Source organism: Dendrobates tinctorius, unplaced genomic scaffold, assembly GCF_039654945.1.
Source record: "Dendrobates tinctorius isolate UK_male_01 unplaced genomic scaffold, ASM3965494v1 ptg000107l, whole genome shotgun sequence".
In the NCBI taxonomy this organism is placed as follows: domain Eukaryota; kingdom Metazoa; phylum Chordata; class Amphibia; order Anura; family Dendrobatidae; genus Dendrobates; species Dendrobates tinctorius.
The window spans coordinates 6754618-6775008 of record NW_027361775.1 but is presented as its reverse complement, the minus strand read 5'-3'; the positions used below and the strand labels follow the sequence as shown (position 1 = coordinate 6775008).

Below are 20391 nucleotides of genomic sequence, written 5' to 3'. Positions count from 1 at the left end.
TGAGTACCCTTAATTGAAAGCAGATTGGTTGATATCTGGTTACTGAGACGCCCACTTATTGCCTCCTCTGACAGGAGCGCAACTCAGCAGAGAGGAGCGCATTGTTTCTGCCTTACCGCGCACACACAGCTGGATATGATGTCAATGGAAAATAAGGCTTTGTTTCCTATTGAATCTGTATCCCTCTCTGTGTAGGCTCTCGACCATGAGCTGTGCCCTCCTGTTGCCTGAGCTGTGCCCTCCTGTTGCCTGAGCTGTGCCCTCCTGTTGCCTGAGCTGTGCCTGCCTGTTGCCTGAGCTGTGCCCCTCTCAGGAAAATCTACCAATTTGATTGCGGTTGTAAGGGCTCTCAAATATGGAAAAATCTTTTTAAAAGTTAAGTTGTTGCTTGAGTGCAATTGTCACTTTGTACAAGATGAAGATGGCATTCATCCAATGTAAATCCATCCAATGTAAATCCAGTCTAGTTCAGCTGTATGTAGTCCTCTTGTCTCAAAGCAATGACAATTGTAATAGACGGCCTTTGTAAGTCCGTCTGTCACTGTGTGTGTCACCATGCGTCATTCTGGTTTGTTGAGGACCCCTTTTCTGTCCCCAGGGAGGCTTAAGAAGCTGTCAATTCTTAAAGTGGACCAGAATCGGCTGATACAGCTTACCGAATGCATTGGAGAATGTGAGGGCCTTACCGAGCTAGTCCTAACCGAAAATCAACTCTTGGTGAGTGTACAGCATGCATGGCTCAGCGATTGTCGGCTTGTTCATGGTGCTCTGGAGCTGCTGGCATCATGCAGGCGTCATGGCCGGTTGTCTCCCCTCTCCAGGTTTGTTTCTAGCGTGAGGAGAGCACGTGAATATCTCGTCCATGGTAAACAGGCAGCGTTTGTTGTGATTACAATGTAATTTGCTCTGACAGGAATCTAGTGCTTGCTGACAGCTATGTTCCACTTGCACAGTGTCCTTTGAGGGCATCCATGGATTATAGGTCACCACTTGTGCCGCCTGTGGTTCCTGTCACTGTTTATGGCTATTTAATTCTTACAGAGCAGCGTCCATCGAGGTCATGTTTTTCATATAAATTGGGTAGTTTTATTGGCTTTTTTTTTCCTTTATCTCCCGAATGTATTGACAATTGGCCTGGCCTAGGAAGCTAATCCGTGGGGATAGCAGCACCCCTTCTGCATACATTTTATGACTTGGCCAGTAGTGTTACTATCACCACAGTTACATTCATAGAAGTAGAATGTAATTCCTTGTTTCCTGGTAGCACGCCTGTGCGAGCACTTCTGAGATAGAAATACACTTTCATCCACTGCCCTCTGATTGCCTCATATAATACTTTTGCGACAGCTGCCATTGCCCATTTCTAAGTGGCTGGCTGACTTGTATGTATTAATTGACTGTCTCTTCTGGTGACATTATCCCTCATTTTTACAGTAGGGAGAGGTGGCCGGAGTCTTCACACTAAGTCAGCTAATCCAGAGTGATGTATTGGTAGAACAGGGTTTTTCATTCCCTAGCTTTAATATAGCAAATTATCCAATGTCAGTGCTTTAATAGAGAAGCCAGGATAGATCAAAATGGTGTTCTCCTTAGTTCCACCTTCTATTTTTTGCTGCTGAGGAAGAGAGGGTTTCCACCTGAAATGAAATATTATTTTCTTTTTTTATCTGACTCATGATAAGACTATATCACTTAATGGCCCAAAAATAGGAAAATCTGGTTGTTTTGCTGAAAAATCTGCTAAAGCAACTAAGTCTTGATCCTTGTCCAAAAAGTATTTTGGGGCTCGATTCTTCTTCTTCTGCCAAATTCGTGAGGACAATCTGCCGCTGCCTTTTAGGTTGGCTACGTGCTCTTCCTGTATAGATAGGTGGGTAGAAAACTACTTGTAGCAACTAATTAAAACCTAATCCATCAGGGAGTTAGTTCCAAGGGTCCGACAGCAATTTGTAAGGGCGCATGCAGACATCCGTACAAATCGAACCGAACACGGACAACCAATTCGTGGACTGAACGCTGCTCCACTGACCCGAGCATTTACCACTTCATGTATTTCTATGAGGCTGTCATTCTTGGGTCAAGAAAGTCGCAGCCAGTTCATGCATTGCGGTCTGATCTCGGACGTCTGAATCAGCCCATACTTTGATCAGTCTTTTTGAGCACAAACCACATCAAAGTTGATTTTTGCAGAGAAACAAAGAACATGTAAAAGTTAAATCGTACAGTTTTTACTGAATCCTTACTGCACAAAAAATGTTGGGGACCCAAATACATACATTTAAGTAGAAAAGATGTGCAACCCCTTTTTAAGATAAAAGGTTTGACTTTTTGCTCCTCTCCTTACTTTACTCCATTCTGACAAGTGCAACAAGCTCTCCTCCGCACCTCCGACAGATTGCCGCAGTAGTCACCGCTATTGGCTGTCCATAAGGTTTGTAAGGCGCGGCTATGGCTAGGGAACAGCTGCATAGACTTTGGCAATCCAAGGAGCTGTCATTTCTGGTTTTGTGATGGTGTACACTGATAGGTTATGTGCCTTTCCTATATATAGAGGACAGTTCTAGTTACTGACATTCAGAATTCCTCCGCTGCAGGGGAATTTGTGTTTTCTCCTGCTCTGCTATTTATTGTGAGAAGTTGGGAGTCTTTGGTGCATAAATCTCCATTGTTTGTCTTTCCTTCTCACATTATCCCTTCCATACAAATATAAGAGTACTTGTTACACGTGTGCTGTCACATATATTTGTTCCACGAGGCTGCCCTGGCGCAGACGTTCCAGCTGTCCTCGCTGCGCTTTTGCTTGGGACTTGAGAGTAATTTGTCCTGACAGAAATCTGTTCTTTCTAAGGGCAGAGAGTTGAAATAGGTCTTTGGAAGTGAGCGTCCGTCCTGACGACAGCGGTCACGTGTGGCTGTTCTTTGGGTTTGAAGTATTAATTGAAATTGTGGGATTGAAATGCAGTGGAAGTCGATGACTATTGTCTAGCATTCTCTGCCCTCTCCTTATCGGGGCTACATTTAGGGAAATTCAAAACCAATATAAAAGCCCTCAGTTTTGTTAACGGAAATCTAAGAATTTCATATTTACTTCAGGAAAGAGCAAAGCAAGAAGGGAAATTCATTCCAACGATGTGACCCTCTTGTCCCAGAATTAGTACATAACGATTAGGCAATGCGCATCTTATGCTCCTAATTGTCTTGGGGGTCAGGGGTCATGAATCAACGAGGTAGACGAGCCGAAGGGTGTAATAGGACGTTGTCCTTGCTCAGGTGTCCACAGTTTTCACATGATTTCATTGTGTGGCACTACTGTAGGTCTAAGGCCGGGGTCACACTTGCAACTGCAGTGCGAGAAACTCGCGCCTCAATACCTGGCGCTGCCGCTGGCACTCAGAACTGGAGTGTGCGACTGCATGGATTTTTATGCAGCTGACCTCTCCGGTCTGAACCTCTGCTGGCTGTGCCGGGTATAGAGGCTAGAGACTCGTGTGAGTCTCTCGCCTCAATATCTGAAACTGCTGCGGGCACTCGGGACCAGAGTGTGTGGCTGTATGTATTTCTATGCAGCTGAGCGCTCCGATCCCAAGTGCCGGTGGCAGTGCCGAATACTGAGGCGAGAGACTCGCATTCCAGTTACAAATGTGACCCGGCCTTAGGCCCACGTTGTTGGGTACGCTGCCTATGTTCCACTCTGACCTTTCCTTGTACTGCCTACATTGAATTGCACGCTCAGGTCACCTGTAGTTTAAAAACATCCCCAGAATCAGTCCTTGAAATCAATCGATTAAAATGCTTCTTGTTGCTCAGATTCTCTCACTTACGGATTACTGTAACGCACTTCTAATTTATTTTCTCCCCTCCAGTCTATCCTGGCTGGTTTATGTTGCCTACCTCTTTACTAATTCCTCCATCCTGTGCCAGTCACTGTATGTGGATCGGGGTGACTCGGTGGTTGGCACTGTTGGGCTATGTTCACACGTTTAGTTTTTGCAGCATTTGTTTCTGCAGGCAAAAGCTGCTCTCTTGGCAGTAAAGAAGCTTTTTTTTTTTTTTTTTGCGTGTTTTGCTGCATTGTTTTGCTGCATTTTTGTGCTTGCCCATTGCTTTCTATGGGTGAAAAAATACTAAAAGTGACTTGGAGTTTGCAAAAAAGGCAAGCATGCAAAAATACAGCAGATTTCCAAATCGGTCAGGAAAAAAATGTGTGTGTATGAGATTTCTGAAGTCTCATAGCCTTTGCTGGTACTGTGAAACACAGCTTAACACTTGCATAAAAAAAGCCAAAATGCAACGTGTGAACATAGCCTTGCTTTGTAACACTAGGGACCTGGCTTTAAATCACACCAACATCTGCAAGGAGTTTGTATGTTCTCCCCGTGTTTGCGTGGGTTTCTACCGGATACTCCACTTTCCTACCACACTCCAAAGACTTACTGATGAGGAAGTAAAATTGTGAGCTCTAATGGGGACAGTGATGATATATGTAAAGTGCTGCGGAATACAATATAAAAAAAATACCTCTGGCAGCTGCTTATCTTTCCTGTACACGAAGTTATACAATTTGTTATTATGTCGTCTTGTGTGTAAAACCACTACCCCAAGTCATCGGGGTGGTACACTATCCTGGCCAAACCACCATCTTTGAAATCTTGTGCACGCTATGTCATGAGCGAGACAATCATGGCGTACTCTGGATTGGTGCATGAAAGAGATCATGATCTGTAAGCTTGGTGGGTTCACTGCACCTGACAAGTCTCTGGAGCCTGGACCCCAAGGTTACGTTACCACGATGAGGATTTAGTGCTTTTTTTTTTGTGTTTTTACATTGTTTTTTTGTATTTCTCAATATAAATTAAGCTGCTTTGTTTTGGACAATTCCTGGTTTTTGGCTTTGACAATATTTTACTGACAACCATGTGCAGAAATACACGAAAACTGCATGTGTGTTTTTATGCTGTGGACTTTCTGCATCATATGCAATTTTATAAAGAAAATCCAAAAATAAAACTGAAGTTTTCCCACAAGATAATTTGATACTTTGCAGATTTAAAAAATGCATCTGAGATTAATTTTTACAGCGTAATAAAAACAGTGGGCATGAGAGATCTATAAATCTCATCCACCTGCTGCAACTGTAAGACACTGGTTTGTGTATTGAAAAAATAGGCAGCTTAACCCCAGACAATATTCATGGTATTTCAAAGACCTCACCAAGCTGTGGAGTAATTAACCAAAAGCGAATGGGCACATTTCATTAAGCGGTGTCAGGACTCGCCAGTATTGCTGCAGAGAACCGGCATTCATGTGATCGCAGTCACATACTTCCAGCCACATTCTAGCTAGACGTTTCTGGCTTCTCTCAATACAAGTTGTGCTGAGTCAAGGACATCTAGTCGAAATTGTATGTTTGTGATCACATGACTGCCCGCTCTCACCGGCAATACTGGAGAATCCTGATTTTAATGTGCTGCGCAAGTTGGTACTTGCAGCCGGCGACACAGATAACAGCTGATCAGCTAAGCATCCCCAACCGATCAGTCACTGGTGACCTAGTCTAAGGGGCCCGTCACACATAGCGAGATCGCTGATTTTGTGACACATCAGCGATCTCACTAGCGATCTCGCTGTGTGTGACATGCATCAGCGACCGCCCCCCCTGCCGGGTATACTGATCATGCAGGAATGTCCTGGGATATTTTTTTTGATCGTTGGTCTCCTGCTGGCCAGCACGCATTGTGTGGCAGCGGGAGACCAACGATCAGCGAGCTCCCAGCGCTGTAAGCAGATGCTGGGAGCTGGTATCCAAGGTACACAGCGGGTAACTAAGCCCCGCGCGCGCTTAGTTACCTGATATTTACCTTGGATACCAGCATCCTTGCTGGTCCTGATCGCTGGTGAAATCTGCCTGTTTGGCAGCTCACCAGCAATTCTGACCAGGTCGTATCGTTGTTGGGATTGCTGGTGTGACGGGACCCTAAGTCTAAGGATAGGTCATGAGTGCTAAAGTAGCGGACAGCCTCTTTTAACAGGAACTTTTGTGAAGCTGACTATTTCTTTGAGCCCGGATTGATTTATGCTATTACTTCCCATCTCACTTGTAAATAGGAATTTAGTAGCAGTTTTCATGGATTCTACCTCCTTAACATACCTGTTCTTCTTGGGGCTTATTCACACGTCAGTGTTTTACATCAGTTTTTCTATGCCACAACCAAGAGTGGAATAACTAACTATAACTGAAAGAATGACACGTGTTCTTTGTTTTGGAGACCCTTCTGATTTGGCATAGAGATACTAATCAAGAATGCTGATGTGCGAATAAAGCTTAGGCAGTGTCCGTACTAAACACCAGTAGTTTGGGGTGTAAAAGGAAGACTTGTACGAGACATCCTAAAATATAGCAGTTGTTTGGCATTTGTGGCTGAAGTATTAGAATGCAAACGCCTTACATCTTTGATGGGCTTTTCTGCCAATAATCAAGCTTTAAATGAAACCTTTTGCTTACATGACCCAATGGATTAATTTTGGACAAAATGTCACCTTGGCTCGTTGTCATGTCATTTATATAGGGAACCTGTCACCAGGTTTATGCAGTCTCATGTAATGACGGCACAAAGTAGTGATTAAATAGTCAGGGCATTTGTTTTGTGTTACTTTTTGTGAAATCAAGGTTTATTTGCTCTTGTGTTCTTCTCGTTGTGTGAGTGGAGTGCATTATGATCATGAGCTACCAGCTCACCCCCTACTCCCCATCCACTCGCTCCTCTGACAGCCGTCTTCCTATATGTATACGGTGTGTGCGATCAATTGGCAGCAGAAAGGCAGAAACCTTCATGGTTTGGGTCGGTCTCTTTCATTCTGCCCCTCTCATTAGTGTTGTTGCCCATTTTCTGTGACTTCTACCAGAAAAGGGTTTTCAGCACCTTAAAAGGCTTCCAGCCATGCATCTTTAGATGGATGTCATTGTGTAGCAATCGCTTCATGAGCAATCATAATACTTTATTTTCTGCTGTCTGTACATGAGAGCAATAAATAGATGTTTTTCCCGTAATACATTTCAAAGACAAAATCTTGTCATGAGGGAACAATGCACATGTCTTAACGAAGGAAGAAGCAATTCCTGGGGGGAAACATGCAAATTGCTCTAGTCAGAGAAGTATGAAAACATTCCACTCTGTTCTTTTCTTTTTTACCCTATAAATGTATTATGTACAGTATAATTTATTTCTGTAAAACTATATAGCTGGAGTGCACAAGCTGTGGCATGGGTGCCACAAGTGGCTGAGATGCCATCCTGTGGTGGCCCCTAACCATCAAGGTGCCATTTTTGTGTGACTGGTACTGTTTTAGCGAGAAATTTAGGACTGAGCTAGTTCGATTTTAGGCAACTTAAAGGGAATCTGTCACCCCATTTTTGGCCTATAAGCTGCGGCTACCGTGATGAGGGGCTTATCTACAGCATTCTGTAATGCTGTAGATAATCCCCTGATGTAACCTGAAAGATAAGGATAGATTATACTCACCGGGGGTCAGGTGCGATGGGTGTCGCGGTCCGGCGCCTGCGCACTGCAGTCCTTTACTCTGCCCTCAACAGGAGCCGCGGCAGAAGTAAGAAGGACATCATCGCTAGAAGATGAGAGACGCTGGACCGGACGGCGACACCCATCGGACTGGACAGGACGCAGGGGTGATTATAATCGAACTCATTTTTCTTGTCTTTCAGGTTACATCGGGGGCTTATCTACAGCATTACAGAATGCTGTAGATAAGCCCCTGATGGCGGTGTCCGCAGCTTATAGGCCAAAAATGAGGTGACATTCCCCAATCCAGTCAAAACGGTTTCTGTAATATGCCTAGTGCAGACCATGATTGGTCTGATCTCTTCAATTGCAACATTTGTGCTCCGTTTACTACTTTAAAGCGAGGATATGCCATTCACATCTAATCTCATCTGCTTTTTTTCAGAGAAAACACAACGTGGTGAAGACATGGTCATTAGGATGAGCGAGCGTGCTTGGATAATGTGTTATCCAGCATGCTCAGGTGCTAAGAGTGACTTCGGCTTGCTCGAAAAATATGTTTGAGTCCCCACGGCTGCATGTCTCTTGGCTGTTTGACAACCGCAACACATACAGGGATTGCTAAAAATCCATCATCCAAAATAATGACCCTGATTTATCAAAGCTCTTGCCCCCAAAAAGTGGCATAAAGGCTTTGAAACATCACAAAATGTTGGCACAAATTAGTTTTACCCAAATTTTGTGACTTTTTTTTTGTATTTTAACAACATTTTCTTTGCGCTCTGTCTAAATGGGCTTGGCATGGCACTACAGCTCATCTAATTCATGACGAGCTCTGACATTGCTTATGCCAAAAATCTCACTCCCTTACATGGCTTAAGTGACATTTCAGGCCGGCGCCATAAATGAATCGGCAGCATCTGACTACATCACGTCCCCTCATCAAGATGGGCAACAAAAAAATAACCATTGTTGATGACCTGGGGCTAATATGCCTGCGTTTGCTCACTTCATACCTTAAAATGATATTTAGATTGTATGTGCATATGGCACCATTTAGACTGTGGTGTAGTTGATGCATTTTCCCAGGCAACACCGCTGCTGGAAACTGCCGGTCATTACCCTGATGCGGCTTCGGTCTTGTACTTGTGGTGGCTTTGTCGGTGGCGCCTTTCACTCTTTACTGCTATGTATAGAGAGCCAGTGGTTTCCCAGCGGAAGCTGCCCAAAGAAATGAGCTGGTCACTTCTTTTAACCGGTTTCCAAATGCACCATGTTCATTTTATGGGGCGCTTTTGTGGCACTCTTTCAGGCGGATTCCGGTGCGCATACACCAATTCTGTGTTTAAAATTGCATTAATTGTGTGATTTCCTATCTACATACATACAAAATGACAGTAACACATACCTCATCACTGATGAAAGTGAAGCACGGTTTTCTTCACTGGTACGTGATGGAAGAAAAGCATACTTTAACCCTAATCTGATATCTTGCGTTCTCCAGCACTGTCACAGTTGAACAGTTTTGCAAGCCAAAATTCAATTTATGTAGATTGTTTTGTTTATATCCTCAGGTTTTGCCAAGAAGCATTGGGAAACTAAAGAAGCTGAACAACTTGAACATTGATAGGAATAAATTAATGTCTCTGCCAAAGGAGGTGAGTAAATTAATTCTGCCAAATAGAAGTTGTCTTTATGGCAAGTTCTCCTTCTAAAGATTTCTTGAGAATTAGAGCTAAAATGAATGTCCTTACTAATTAGAATTACTACTGAGGAGCCAGAAAAAACCTCCTGCCCCAACTATTTCTTCTCTGCTACGTGGCAGAATGGTCATGCGGCTCAGGGAAAGTGTGCTCCCATGTAGAGTACACAAGTTCTCCCTTTACTTATCGAGCCAAGTGCTCATGAATCGCGAGAAATGTGCAGCCATCAGTAACACACTCCTCAGTCTTATCGATCAGTGCAGCAAGAAATGGGAAATGGAACAATCAGATTAATTTCCTATTACAGGAACACCACTGAAGCCTTAATTTCTGCACACAGGGCACTCATTCTATCAGGCAATTTGTATCTATCAATATTTTATTATAGAACAACTACAAATCTGTCAAGTCAGTCCTAAAAGTTAATACACCTGAATATTTAAGAAAATAAAATTGAGGTTTTTTTCTTTCTTTGGAGAATGTGTGTGCAGAATTATGCAACTAAATGAAAAACCTAGTTTCCCCATATAAGTTGTTTTTCATCTGTTAAAGTAAGAATAATAACCAAATAACCAAAGAACTGAAAATGTACATAATACAATTGACATTTCAATATACACACTGTATATACTCGAGTATAAGCCAAGCCGAATATAAGCCAAGGCACGTAATTTTCGCCCTCCTCCAGCATGCCATCGCAGGCGCAGCACCTCGTTCCAGCTTCCAGCAGCGCTTCCTGTGCTGAGCGATCATGTGGCACCGCTCTTTAAAGTAATGAATATGGGCTCCCCGCCAATGGGAATGGAGACGCAAGCATATTCATTACCTTAATGAGCGGGGTCATGTGATCTTACGCACAGGAAGAGCTGCCGGTGCCGGGAACAACGGAGATGCAGCGACTGCACGAGGAGGGTGAGTGTGATGTCTTCTAGAAGCCGACGGCTGCAGTTGGCACTGCTATAAGAGAAGTGAATATTCATTTCTCTTTAGCAACAGCACAGTTGCAGCCACTGGCTCCTGCCGCCGCTCCCCCTTCCCCTCCCCCGCCGGCTTTCTGGACAATGACTCATGTTATACCCGACGTCCACAGATGGGGGTTGTACTCACAGCCCAACACCGTGTGGCCCTCCAAAGAAATGCCAACCCACACCATTACTGACTCACTGCCAAACTGGTCACGCTGAAGGATGTTGCAGGCAGCAGATCGCTCTCCACGGTGTCTCCAGATTCTTGTCACATCTGTCACATGTGCTCAGTGTGAACCTGCTTTCATGTGTGAAGAGCACAGGGTGCCAGTGGCGAATTTGCCAATCCTGGTGTTCTGTGGCAAATGCCAAGCGTCCTGCACGGTGTTGGGCTGTGAGCACAACCCCCATCTGTGGATGTCAGGCACTCAGACCATCCTCATGGAGTCGGTTTCTAACCGTTTGTGCAGACACATGCACATTTGTGGCCTGCTGGAGGTCATTTTTCAGGACTCTGGCAGTACTCCTCCTGTTCCTCTTTGCACATAGGCTGAGGTAGCGGTCCTGCTGCTGGTTCTTGCCCTCCTACGGCCCCCTCCACGTATCCTGGTGTACTGGCCTGTCTCCTGGTAGCGTCTCCAGCCTCTGGACACTATACTGACAGACACAGCAAACCACCTCGCCACAGCTCGCATTGATGTGCCATCCTGGATGAGCTGGACTGCCTGAGCCACTTGTGTGGTTGTAGAGTCCATCTCATGCTACCACGCATGTGAAAGCACAACCAACATTCAAAAGTGACCAGAACATTAGCCAGAAAGCATTGGTACTGAGATATGGTCTGTGGTCCACACCTGCAGAACCACTCCTTTGCGTCTGTCTTGATAATTGCCAATAATTTTCATCTGTTGTCTATTCCATTTGCACAACAGCATGTGAAATTGATTGTCAACCAGTGTTTCTTCCTAAGTGGACAGTTTGATTTCACAGAAGTTTGATTTACTTGGAGTTATATTCTGTTGTTTAAGTGTTCCCTTTATTTTTTTGAGCAGTGTGTGTATGTATGTATATATATGTGTTATGTGTGTGTGTATATATATGTATATATATATATATATATATATATATATATATATATATATATATATATATATATATATATACACACAAAACACACACACACACACACACGTTGGACAAAATAATGGAAACACCTGTAAACATCAACAAAAGTTAGTTTAATATGGTGTAGGTCCACCTTTTGCGGCGATTACGGCCTCAATTCTCCGAGGTATGGATTCATACAAGGTGTGAATTGTTTCCAAAGGTATTTTAGCCCATTCTTCTGTTAAAACACCCTCCAGTTCTTTGAACGACGATGGCGGCGGAAATCGACGTCTAACTTGAATCTCTAAAATCGACCAAAAAATGCTCAATAATGTTGAGGTCTGGGGATTGTGGGGGCCAGATGAGATGCTCAACTTCATTACTGTTCCTCGTGCCATGCTTTAACGATTCTAGCTGTATGAATTGGTGCATTATCATCCTGAAAGATGGAGTTCCCCTCTGAGAACAGTGCTTGAACCATAGGATGCACTTGGTCGTCCAAAATGCCTAAATAATCTCGGCTGTTAATTCTTCCATGAAGGGATATCATTGGCCCGGCGGATCTCCACAAAATAGCACCCCAGATCATTACAGAAACTCTGCCATGTTTTACGGTTGGGAGAAGGCAGTCTTGATGGAAAGCTTCTTTCGGCTGTCTCCAAACGTACACTCGGCCGGAGGTCGGAAATATAGTAAACGATTATTCGCTAGAGAATATCACATGCTTCCACTGCTCGAGGGACCAATTCTGGAGGTTTCTACACCACTCTAAACGCTTGGAAACATTTGTCATTGAGAGCAGCGGTTTTCTAATTGCAGCTCTTCTGTGGAATCCAGATTTGTGCAGCTCCCGATGAACAGTTTTCGTGGAAACTGGGTTCTGTAGGTGTTCATTGAGCTCAGCAGTGATTTTCGGAGCCGTGGTCTTGCGATCCTCTCTCACAATTCGCTTTAGAGTCCGGCGGTCTCTCAGTCAACGTCGACTTTTGGCCGGACCTGTGCTTTGCTGCGGACGTTTTTCCTTCTCTTTCAAATGCAGTCATTACTTTGGAGACAGTACCTCTTGACACGCCAAGCATTCGGGCACTTTCTGTTACACTAGCGCCTGCCATACGAGCACCAACAATTTGGCCTCTTTGAAAATCCGAGAGGTCTGCCATTGGTATCAGGTTCTCATCAATGTTCTTACAATTCTGCAAAACAAACAGTTAATTTACATACACATATCACATAACACAAATAATCAACTACAAAACATTACCATATGTCACGGTTTGCATGTTTATAACATGTTCGAAGATTATGATGCCAAAACGTTGGGTGTTTCCATTATTTTGTCCTCCCCGTGTGTGTGTGTATATATATATATATATATGCAGAACTCCAAATTAAATGTGAAAAGAGTGGATACTTCACTGATCCTCAAGTGGCAACGTTTCAGTGGTGGCCCGTCTTTATCAAGCCACCGTTGAAACGTCGCCACTAGAGGATCAGTAAAGTATCCACTTTTTTCACATTTAATTTGGAGTGCTGCCTATTTTTTTTTCTTTTTCTTTTTTTATTCGGTTGTTTGGACACTGCTGAATAGGATATATGATATAATATATATATATATATATATATATATATATATATATATATATATATATATATATATATATATATATATATATATATATATATATAATATTGTGTCAGTCTCTTAATCAACTTTTTGACAGCACCAACCACAGTCTGCCAGACACTGGTCAGAGAGGTGATTGTTTTCCTTTCACCGGAAGGCTCTTTAACACGAGAACGCAACTTCTCACTTTTCGCAATAGAGTTCAGATCAGGTGGGAAAGGGACCATGCCATTATTCTTTAATGCCTTTATTGGCAGCCACGGGCGGAGACACAGTCACCTCGAAAGCCACCCTGCAAAACTCACCGGCTGCGATGTCCCAGGCGCTGCGAGCTACAATCGGGGCCGCCGCCTTCACAGTATCTGTGTGCGGCAGGCACAGGCCACATCTAGCTCCGTTGTGTCTAGAATGGCGTTGCTCCTGTGAGGCATAACGTCAAGGGAAAGGGAGAAGCCTCAAGGATTACACCACTGAGCTCATAAGAGGAATTTGTTGTGCACGTGTGAGGGGAAGAGAGGCGTGAGGTGCTGCTGCAGTATGAGGCTGTGTATAAGGCCACATTCACACATTCAGTGTTTGGTATTTTACATCAGTATTTATAAGCCAAAACCAGGAGTATGAGAAAAAGTACAGAAGTGGTTACGTGTTTCTAATATACTTTTCCTCTGATTGTTTTCCTCCAAGTTTTCACTTACAAATACTGAGGTAAAAATCATTTAGTTGTGTTGCAGATCTGTAGTGTTGAATATATGATGTGAAATGTTTTTATGTGCAATATAATCATTATAATTTGTTAAAACTAACCACAGTTGGTTACTGTGCCCAGGCAACGCTGGGCTCTTCAGCTAGTGTTATGTAATGTGTGTGTGTGTGTGTGTGTGTGTGTGTGTGTGTTTGTGTGTGTATACAGTGGGTACGGAAAGTATTCAGACCCCTTTTTAAATTTTTCACTTTTTGTTTCATTGCAGCCATTTGGTAAATTTAAAAAACTTCATTTTTTTTTCTCATTAGTACATCGATATAAAAATCACAAAAAGCTGCACCCTGTCTTGACTGGGAAAAAAAAAACAAATGTAGAAATTTTTGCAAATTTATTAAAAAAGAAAAACTGAAATATCACATAGTAATAAGTATTCAGACCCTTTGCTCAGACACTCATATTTAAGTCACATGTTGGCCATTTCCTTGTGATACTCCTTGAGATGGTACTACTTCTTCATTGGAGTCGAGCTGTGTTTAATTAAACTGATTTGTAAAGGCACACACCTGTCTATATAAGTAATCACAGCTCACAGTGCATGTCAGACCAAATGAGAATCATGAGGTCAAAGGAACTGGCCAAGGAGCTCAGAGACAGAATTGTGGCAAGGCACAGATCTGGCCAAGGTTACAAATGAGTTTCTGCAGTACTCAAGGTTCCTAAGAGCACAGTGGCCTCCATAATCCTTAAGGGTTCTTTTACACTTGCCCTGTTTTTGCAGGCCGTTTTTGAGGCCCCAATAGATTTCTAAGGGGCTGCAAAAATGGCCAGAAAAAATTCATTGAAGCGCCATGTATACGGTCGTGAAAAAATATCAAGTTTGCTCGATATTTTTCATAGCTTACGGACACGGCCGCAATAAATTTCAATGGTGCCGCAAAAACAACAGTAGCTTGTTTTTGCGGTACATCGTATTTGCGGAACGCCATATTTTTTCCCACCAATTTGTCAAAACAGAAAAACAGCGATCCGAGAAGGTTTTTTGCAGCCCGTTTTTGCGGTAGACCGTGGAAATACGGCCTGAAAAACGGGCCGCAAAAAACACTGGAAGTGTAAAAGAACCCTAAATGGAAGAAGTTTGGGACCACCAGAAGTCTTCCTAGACCTGGCCGTCCAGCCAAACTGAGCTGTCGTGGGAGAAGAGCCTTGGTGAGAGAAGTAAAGAAGAACCCCAAGATCACTGTGGCTGAGCTCCACAGATGCAGTAGGAAGATGGGAGAAAGTTCCACAAAGTCAGCTATCACTGCAGCCCTCCACCAGTCGGGCCTTTATGGCAAAGTGGCCCGACGAAAGCCCCTCCTCAGTGCAAGACGTATGAAAGCCCACATTGAGCTTGCTAAAAAAAAATCACATGAAGGACTCCCAGACTATGAGAAATAAGATTCTCTGGTCTGATGAGAGGAAGATAGAACTTTTTGGTGATGATTCTAAGCGGTATGTGTGGCGAAAACCAGGCACCACACCTGCCCCATACAATCACTACAGTAAAACATGGTGGTGACAGCATGATGCTATGGGGGTGTTTTTCAGCTGCAGGGAAAGGACGACTGGCTGCGATTGAAGGAAACATGCATGTGGCCATGTACAGAGATATGCTGGATGAAAACCTCTTTCAGCGTTCTCTGGACTACAGACTTGGCCGAAGGTTCTCCTTCCAACTAGACCAATGACCCTAAGCACACAGCTAAAATAACAAAGGAGTGGCTTCAGAACAACTCTGTGACCATTCTTGACTGGCCAAGCCAGAGCCCTGACCTAAACCCAATTGAGCATCTCTGGAGAGACCTGAAGATTGCTGTCCACCAATGTTCACCACCCAACCTGACGGAACTGGAGAGGCTCTGCAAGAAAGAATGAGAGGATCCCCAAATCCAGGTGTGAAAAACTTGTGGCATCATTCCCAAGAAGACTCATGGCTGTACTAGCTCAAAAGGGTGCTTCTAGTCAATACTGAGCAAAGGGTCTGAATGCTTATGACCATGTGATATTTCAGTTTTTCAGCAAATTTGCAAAATTTTCTACATTTTTTTTTTTTTTTTTTTTTTTTCAGCCAAGATGGAGTGCAGAGTGTACATTAATGAGAAAAAAATTATCTTTTTTGAATTTACCAAATGGCTGCAATGAAACAAGGAGTGAAAAGTTTAAAGGGATCTGAATACTTTCCGTACCCACTGTATATGTATACACGTGTGTAATTTTTTTTAAACAAAAGTTCAAATCATCCCCGTTTTTACCCCATTCTAAATAAAACAATAAAAAATGAAAAATACACATTCTATATCGCTGCATTCAGAAATGTCCTTGCTATAAAAATCTAAAATAAATTATACGATTGATAAACAACACAACAAACAGTTCAATACGTTAGAATTGCGTTTTTTTGGCCATTGCAACAAAATGCAAGAGCAGCCGATCAAATCATGTATCCCAGAAGTACAACTCGTCCCACAAAAACCAAACCCTCATCCTGGTATAACAAACAAAAAAATAGCCTCACCGTGTCCTATATTATGATTCAGTTCGTCTTGCAATGTAGTGGGTCTCCAGCCAATAGCCGTGACTTGCAACTTATCATAAGAGAGAAATTTTGGCGAGTCCCAAAAATAGATAAAATCCTCAAATTTATTTCACATACTCTGAAAGATCATATAGGTTGGGGATACATCTCAATGCGTTTCTGGCAAAAGCCAGTCTCAGTGAATAAGTGCTTTTGCCAGAAACTCGTTGAGATGTATCCCCAACCTATATGATCTTTTAAAGTATGTGAAATTTGAGGATTTTATCTGTTTTTGGGACTCGCCAAAATTTCTTCCTCATTCTGGTATCTCTATATGTATTTCTGAATGAATGTATGTGTGTGTGGGTATCACCATCCAATCACGAAGCAGCTTTCTTTTCACCAGAGCTGTGTAAAAGGAGATGAGCTGTGATTGGTTGCTATGATCAACAGTTTTCCTTGCAACCAATCACGAAGCAGCTCTCATTTCACCAGAGCTGTTTTGGTTGCTATGAGCAACAGTTTTCCCTCTCCAGAAAACACCTCAGCAGACACTGACATGGTAGGAGAAATCTAGCATTCCCGGAAATATAAGCTCCCAGCCATTGTCTGCCCCCAAAAAGCAGCAGAGCACATGACAGAAATCAATCACTCCTTCCGTGCCCGTATACACATCCTCCATCATATACTGTAGGCACATCTTCCCTCTTAAAGGAATCATTGGTATGGAAGTCAGGGCAAATCCATCCAGCGCTCTGATACTGACCCCAGGCTCTCTTAAAGGGATCTCCAGTATGGAAGTTAGGGCAAATCCCTCAGCGCTCTGATTCTGACCCCAGGCTTCTATTAAAGGGATAATTGGTATGGAAGTTAGGGCAATTTCACTCAGCGTTCTGGTTCTGACCCCAAGCTCTCTTAAAGGGATCCCCAGTATGGAAGTCAGGGCAATTGCCTTCAAATGCTCAGGTACTGACCCCAGGCCTCTCTTAAAGGGATCTCCTGTATGGAAGTTTGGGCAAATCCCTCAGCGCTCTGAATCTGATCCCAGGATTCTATTAAAGGGATCATTGGTATGCAAGTCAAGGAAAATCCACTCAGCGCTCTGGTTCTGATCCCAGTCCTCTCTTAAAGGGATCCCCGGTATGGAAGTGAGGGCAAATCCACTCCGCTTTGGTTCTGACCCCAGGCCCCTCTTAAAGGGATCTCCGGTATGGAAGTTAGGGCAAATACCTCAGCGCTCTGATTCTCACCCCAGGCTTCTATTAAAGGGATCATTGGTATGGAAGTTAGGGCAATTCCACTCAGCGCTCTGGTTCTGACCCCAGGCTGATGGGATGATGTGGGATATTAGGGGTAGTAGTCCAGTGGCTCTGGCTGATGGATGATGTGGGATATTAGTATTCTGGTGGCTCTTGCTGACGGGACGATGTGGGATATTAGGGGTAGTAGTCCGGTAGCTCTGGATGACGGGATGATGTGGGATATTATAGTGAATGTGGCTATGCGGAGTAGGCGGGGCTCTACACTCAGACAGATAGATAGGGGTGTGTGTGTGTGTGTGTGTGTGTGTGTGTGTGTGTGTGTATATATATATATATCTCATTATAACATTATAATGTGTTATAATTAACCGTAGTTAGATACTATGCCCGGGCAGTGCCGGGCTCTTCTGCAAGTATTGAATAAAGTTGCAACATTCTACTAATGAACATAAATAAACTAAGAAAATTTATATTTATCAAATATTCATTAATACATCGATTATAAAAATCACAAAATATGTATAGAAGGGAGAGGACCATACAAAGGGAATGTCAAAGTAAAATGTATAGAGCCTGGGTTTAATAAAATAATCTATGTAATTTTCCTTAAAATAAATTCTAGATCTGTATATAGATTTAGCAGCAGGGACAATAGATATAGATTATATATATATATATATATATATATATATATATATATATATATATTGTGAGGTAGCGCTGTCATGTAAGTAAGGGGTTCTCGCTTGCAGCGATCGAAAAACACATCCGGCACAGGATTTTCCAACAAATCATAGTCTGAGGTTTATTCATCCTTCATAAACCTCCAGCAGCAATATACACCGCATTACAGGAGAGCGTCCATTATACAGGCTATTTAGCCCCAGGGTTATCTCACCCACGTCAGGGATCCCATATGGCTGTTTCTCCAGGCCGCAGAAGTCCACTCACTCCTCAGGGACTCTCAGATACTGGCCGCTATTACACACACAGCCGCTCCACAGGCTGCTGTTAGTGAGGAGATCCTTCTCCTCACGGGACCTTCCAAAAACTGGACCAATCAGGTCCCAGCATTCACTCCATGTGACCTAACCTGGCCACATTATATGGTCCATAGCCACGCCCACCGGGTCACATGACTATGACCTCACCACAGGTCCTTCACACAGACATATATACTTTACAATAGCATTCATAAACATACATATGTCTCTATCTCAAGGTCACCCACCTTGAGATACATAATGGCTCTTCAACCACTCACACTCTTGGGACATCCACACAGCGCCCCCTCGTGGACACAGTGGTCATTACACCACATACCTCCCCCCCCATGTTCAAACTTGTGGGGTTGAACACACAACATCACACCAGGGTCTCGAGACCGGGCACGTATTGCACCTTGCCCCACAGGTCGAGAGAACTGTCTCCATTTGTCATACGGCCTCATCTCTACATTAGGCCTCCCCCGCCCCCAGCGGTCATAATACCGGTCATTGTCTTTGACCCTCCAGTCACGGTCTGTCTGCATCATCAGACACTGTTTAGTCACCACACTATTACAGTGCCCCTTGTCACCTGATCTTTCTCTCATTGACCGTCTCTCTCGGTTGGTGCGGTCATAAGTCTTAGTCGATCCTGCTGTCTGGCACGAGTCTGACTCAGTCAACGTCTCACAGGAACTACAGCCCTTCAACCTCGTACGGTCTGTCGAATTGCCACTCGCTGACATTCTTCGGCCATCTGCCATGTCACTTCTTGGCGGTACCCCTGGGGTCCTTACATCTTGGTATGAAGGCGGCCGCCACCTGGTATTCCGCACTTCTTTATTAATCCGCTGGCGGTCCAGCTTCAACTGTTCAATCTCTTGCAGGTACCCCACTCTATATTCCAAGAGCAATTGAAAGTTCCTCAGGCTTTCCATGGAGCCAACCACCATCATGGGAATCCTTCCCACTTCACCAGACACCTGGTCTTTGTCATCAGGAGGGATCCTCACCCTCACCACACCGGAGACATTCACAAGGTCCTGCATCACCTTCCCGGACCTTCCAATGATTCTCCCAATCAGAGCTTTGGGTACCGGAACCACATCTTTCCTCAAACCCAACCGATTCATAGCCTCTCTTGCTATCTCTAGGCGTCGAGCAGCCTTCATATTACTCCGCCTAACCAATTGTTTGACACGTAGACACTGCAAATGCATCTCTTTCAGGACAGCTACTCGGTTTGATGTGTTTTCCCTAGCTGATACTATCACCAACTGCCGAGTCTCAGGTGCCCAGTGCACCTTACACGCTTTGACCGCCTCTTTGAAAGCCTCATGCACACCTTCCTCAGCACAGGCTTCTTGCATGTCTTCTGGTACATCAATTACAACCTTGAAGGTCGTGGACTTGCTCTCATCCTGGACAGATGGCTCTGGGTTCCCCACGGACACTTCCCTCAAGATATCTGTCATGACCGGATGACTGTCTTGTGCAGCTCTTGGCTCACCATCTTCCTGAGATTTACAGTCTTCAGGACCCTTTTCCAAGATGGGCTTTGGCAGTTCTGCCTCGCTATCAGTCGGGCAAGGCCGCTGTACGTCTTCGCCCCTCCACTTCTCCTGCAGAAGACCTTTTACTACTCCGCTGAGTTCTTGCAGAACTTTATCTTTCTCCTCTGCCAGGTAGCGACGCTCATCCTCTCTCCTGAGAATCTCCTGTTGATGCTTCTCTTGGGCCTCTCTGAGCACCTCCATATCTTCCAACAGGGTCTTGTTCATGGTTTTACACGCTGACAGGTGACCTCTGAGCTCAGAGACTTCCTTCTCCAGCTCATCCACTCTGTGCTCAGCTGCTTGCCTTAGGACTCTTTCCCGTTCGACATGTTCTGTTACAGTCTCCTTTATCAGCTGTATCTCACGATCTTGTTCTCTTTTGTCCATCACGTGTCGCACCACTACCTCTTTAAT

At 44.0% G+C, this 20391-nt stretch overlaps 1 protein-coding gene across 1 annotated transcript in view; it reads left to right on the top strand.

Annotated features, from left to right (window-relative positions):
- The window catches only part of LRRC1 (leucine rich repeat containing 1), a 213784-nt gene that overhangs the window by 174588 nt on the left and 18805 nt on the right, over positions 1-20391 (top strand). Inside the window, exons 9-10 of the mRNA XM_073589144.1 lie at positions 599-717; positions 9092-9175. Of these exons, the coding sequence (XP_073445245.1) occupies positions 599-717; positions 9092-9175 (203 nt within the window). The remainder of the gene's footprint in view (positions 1-598; positions 718-9091; positions 9176-20391) is intronic.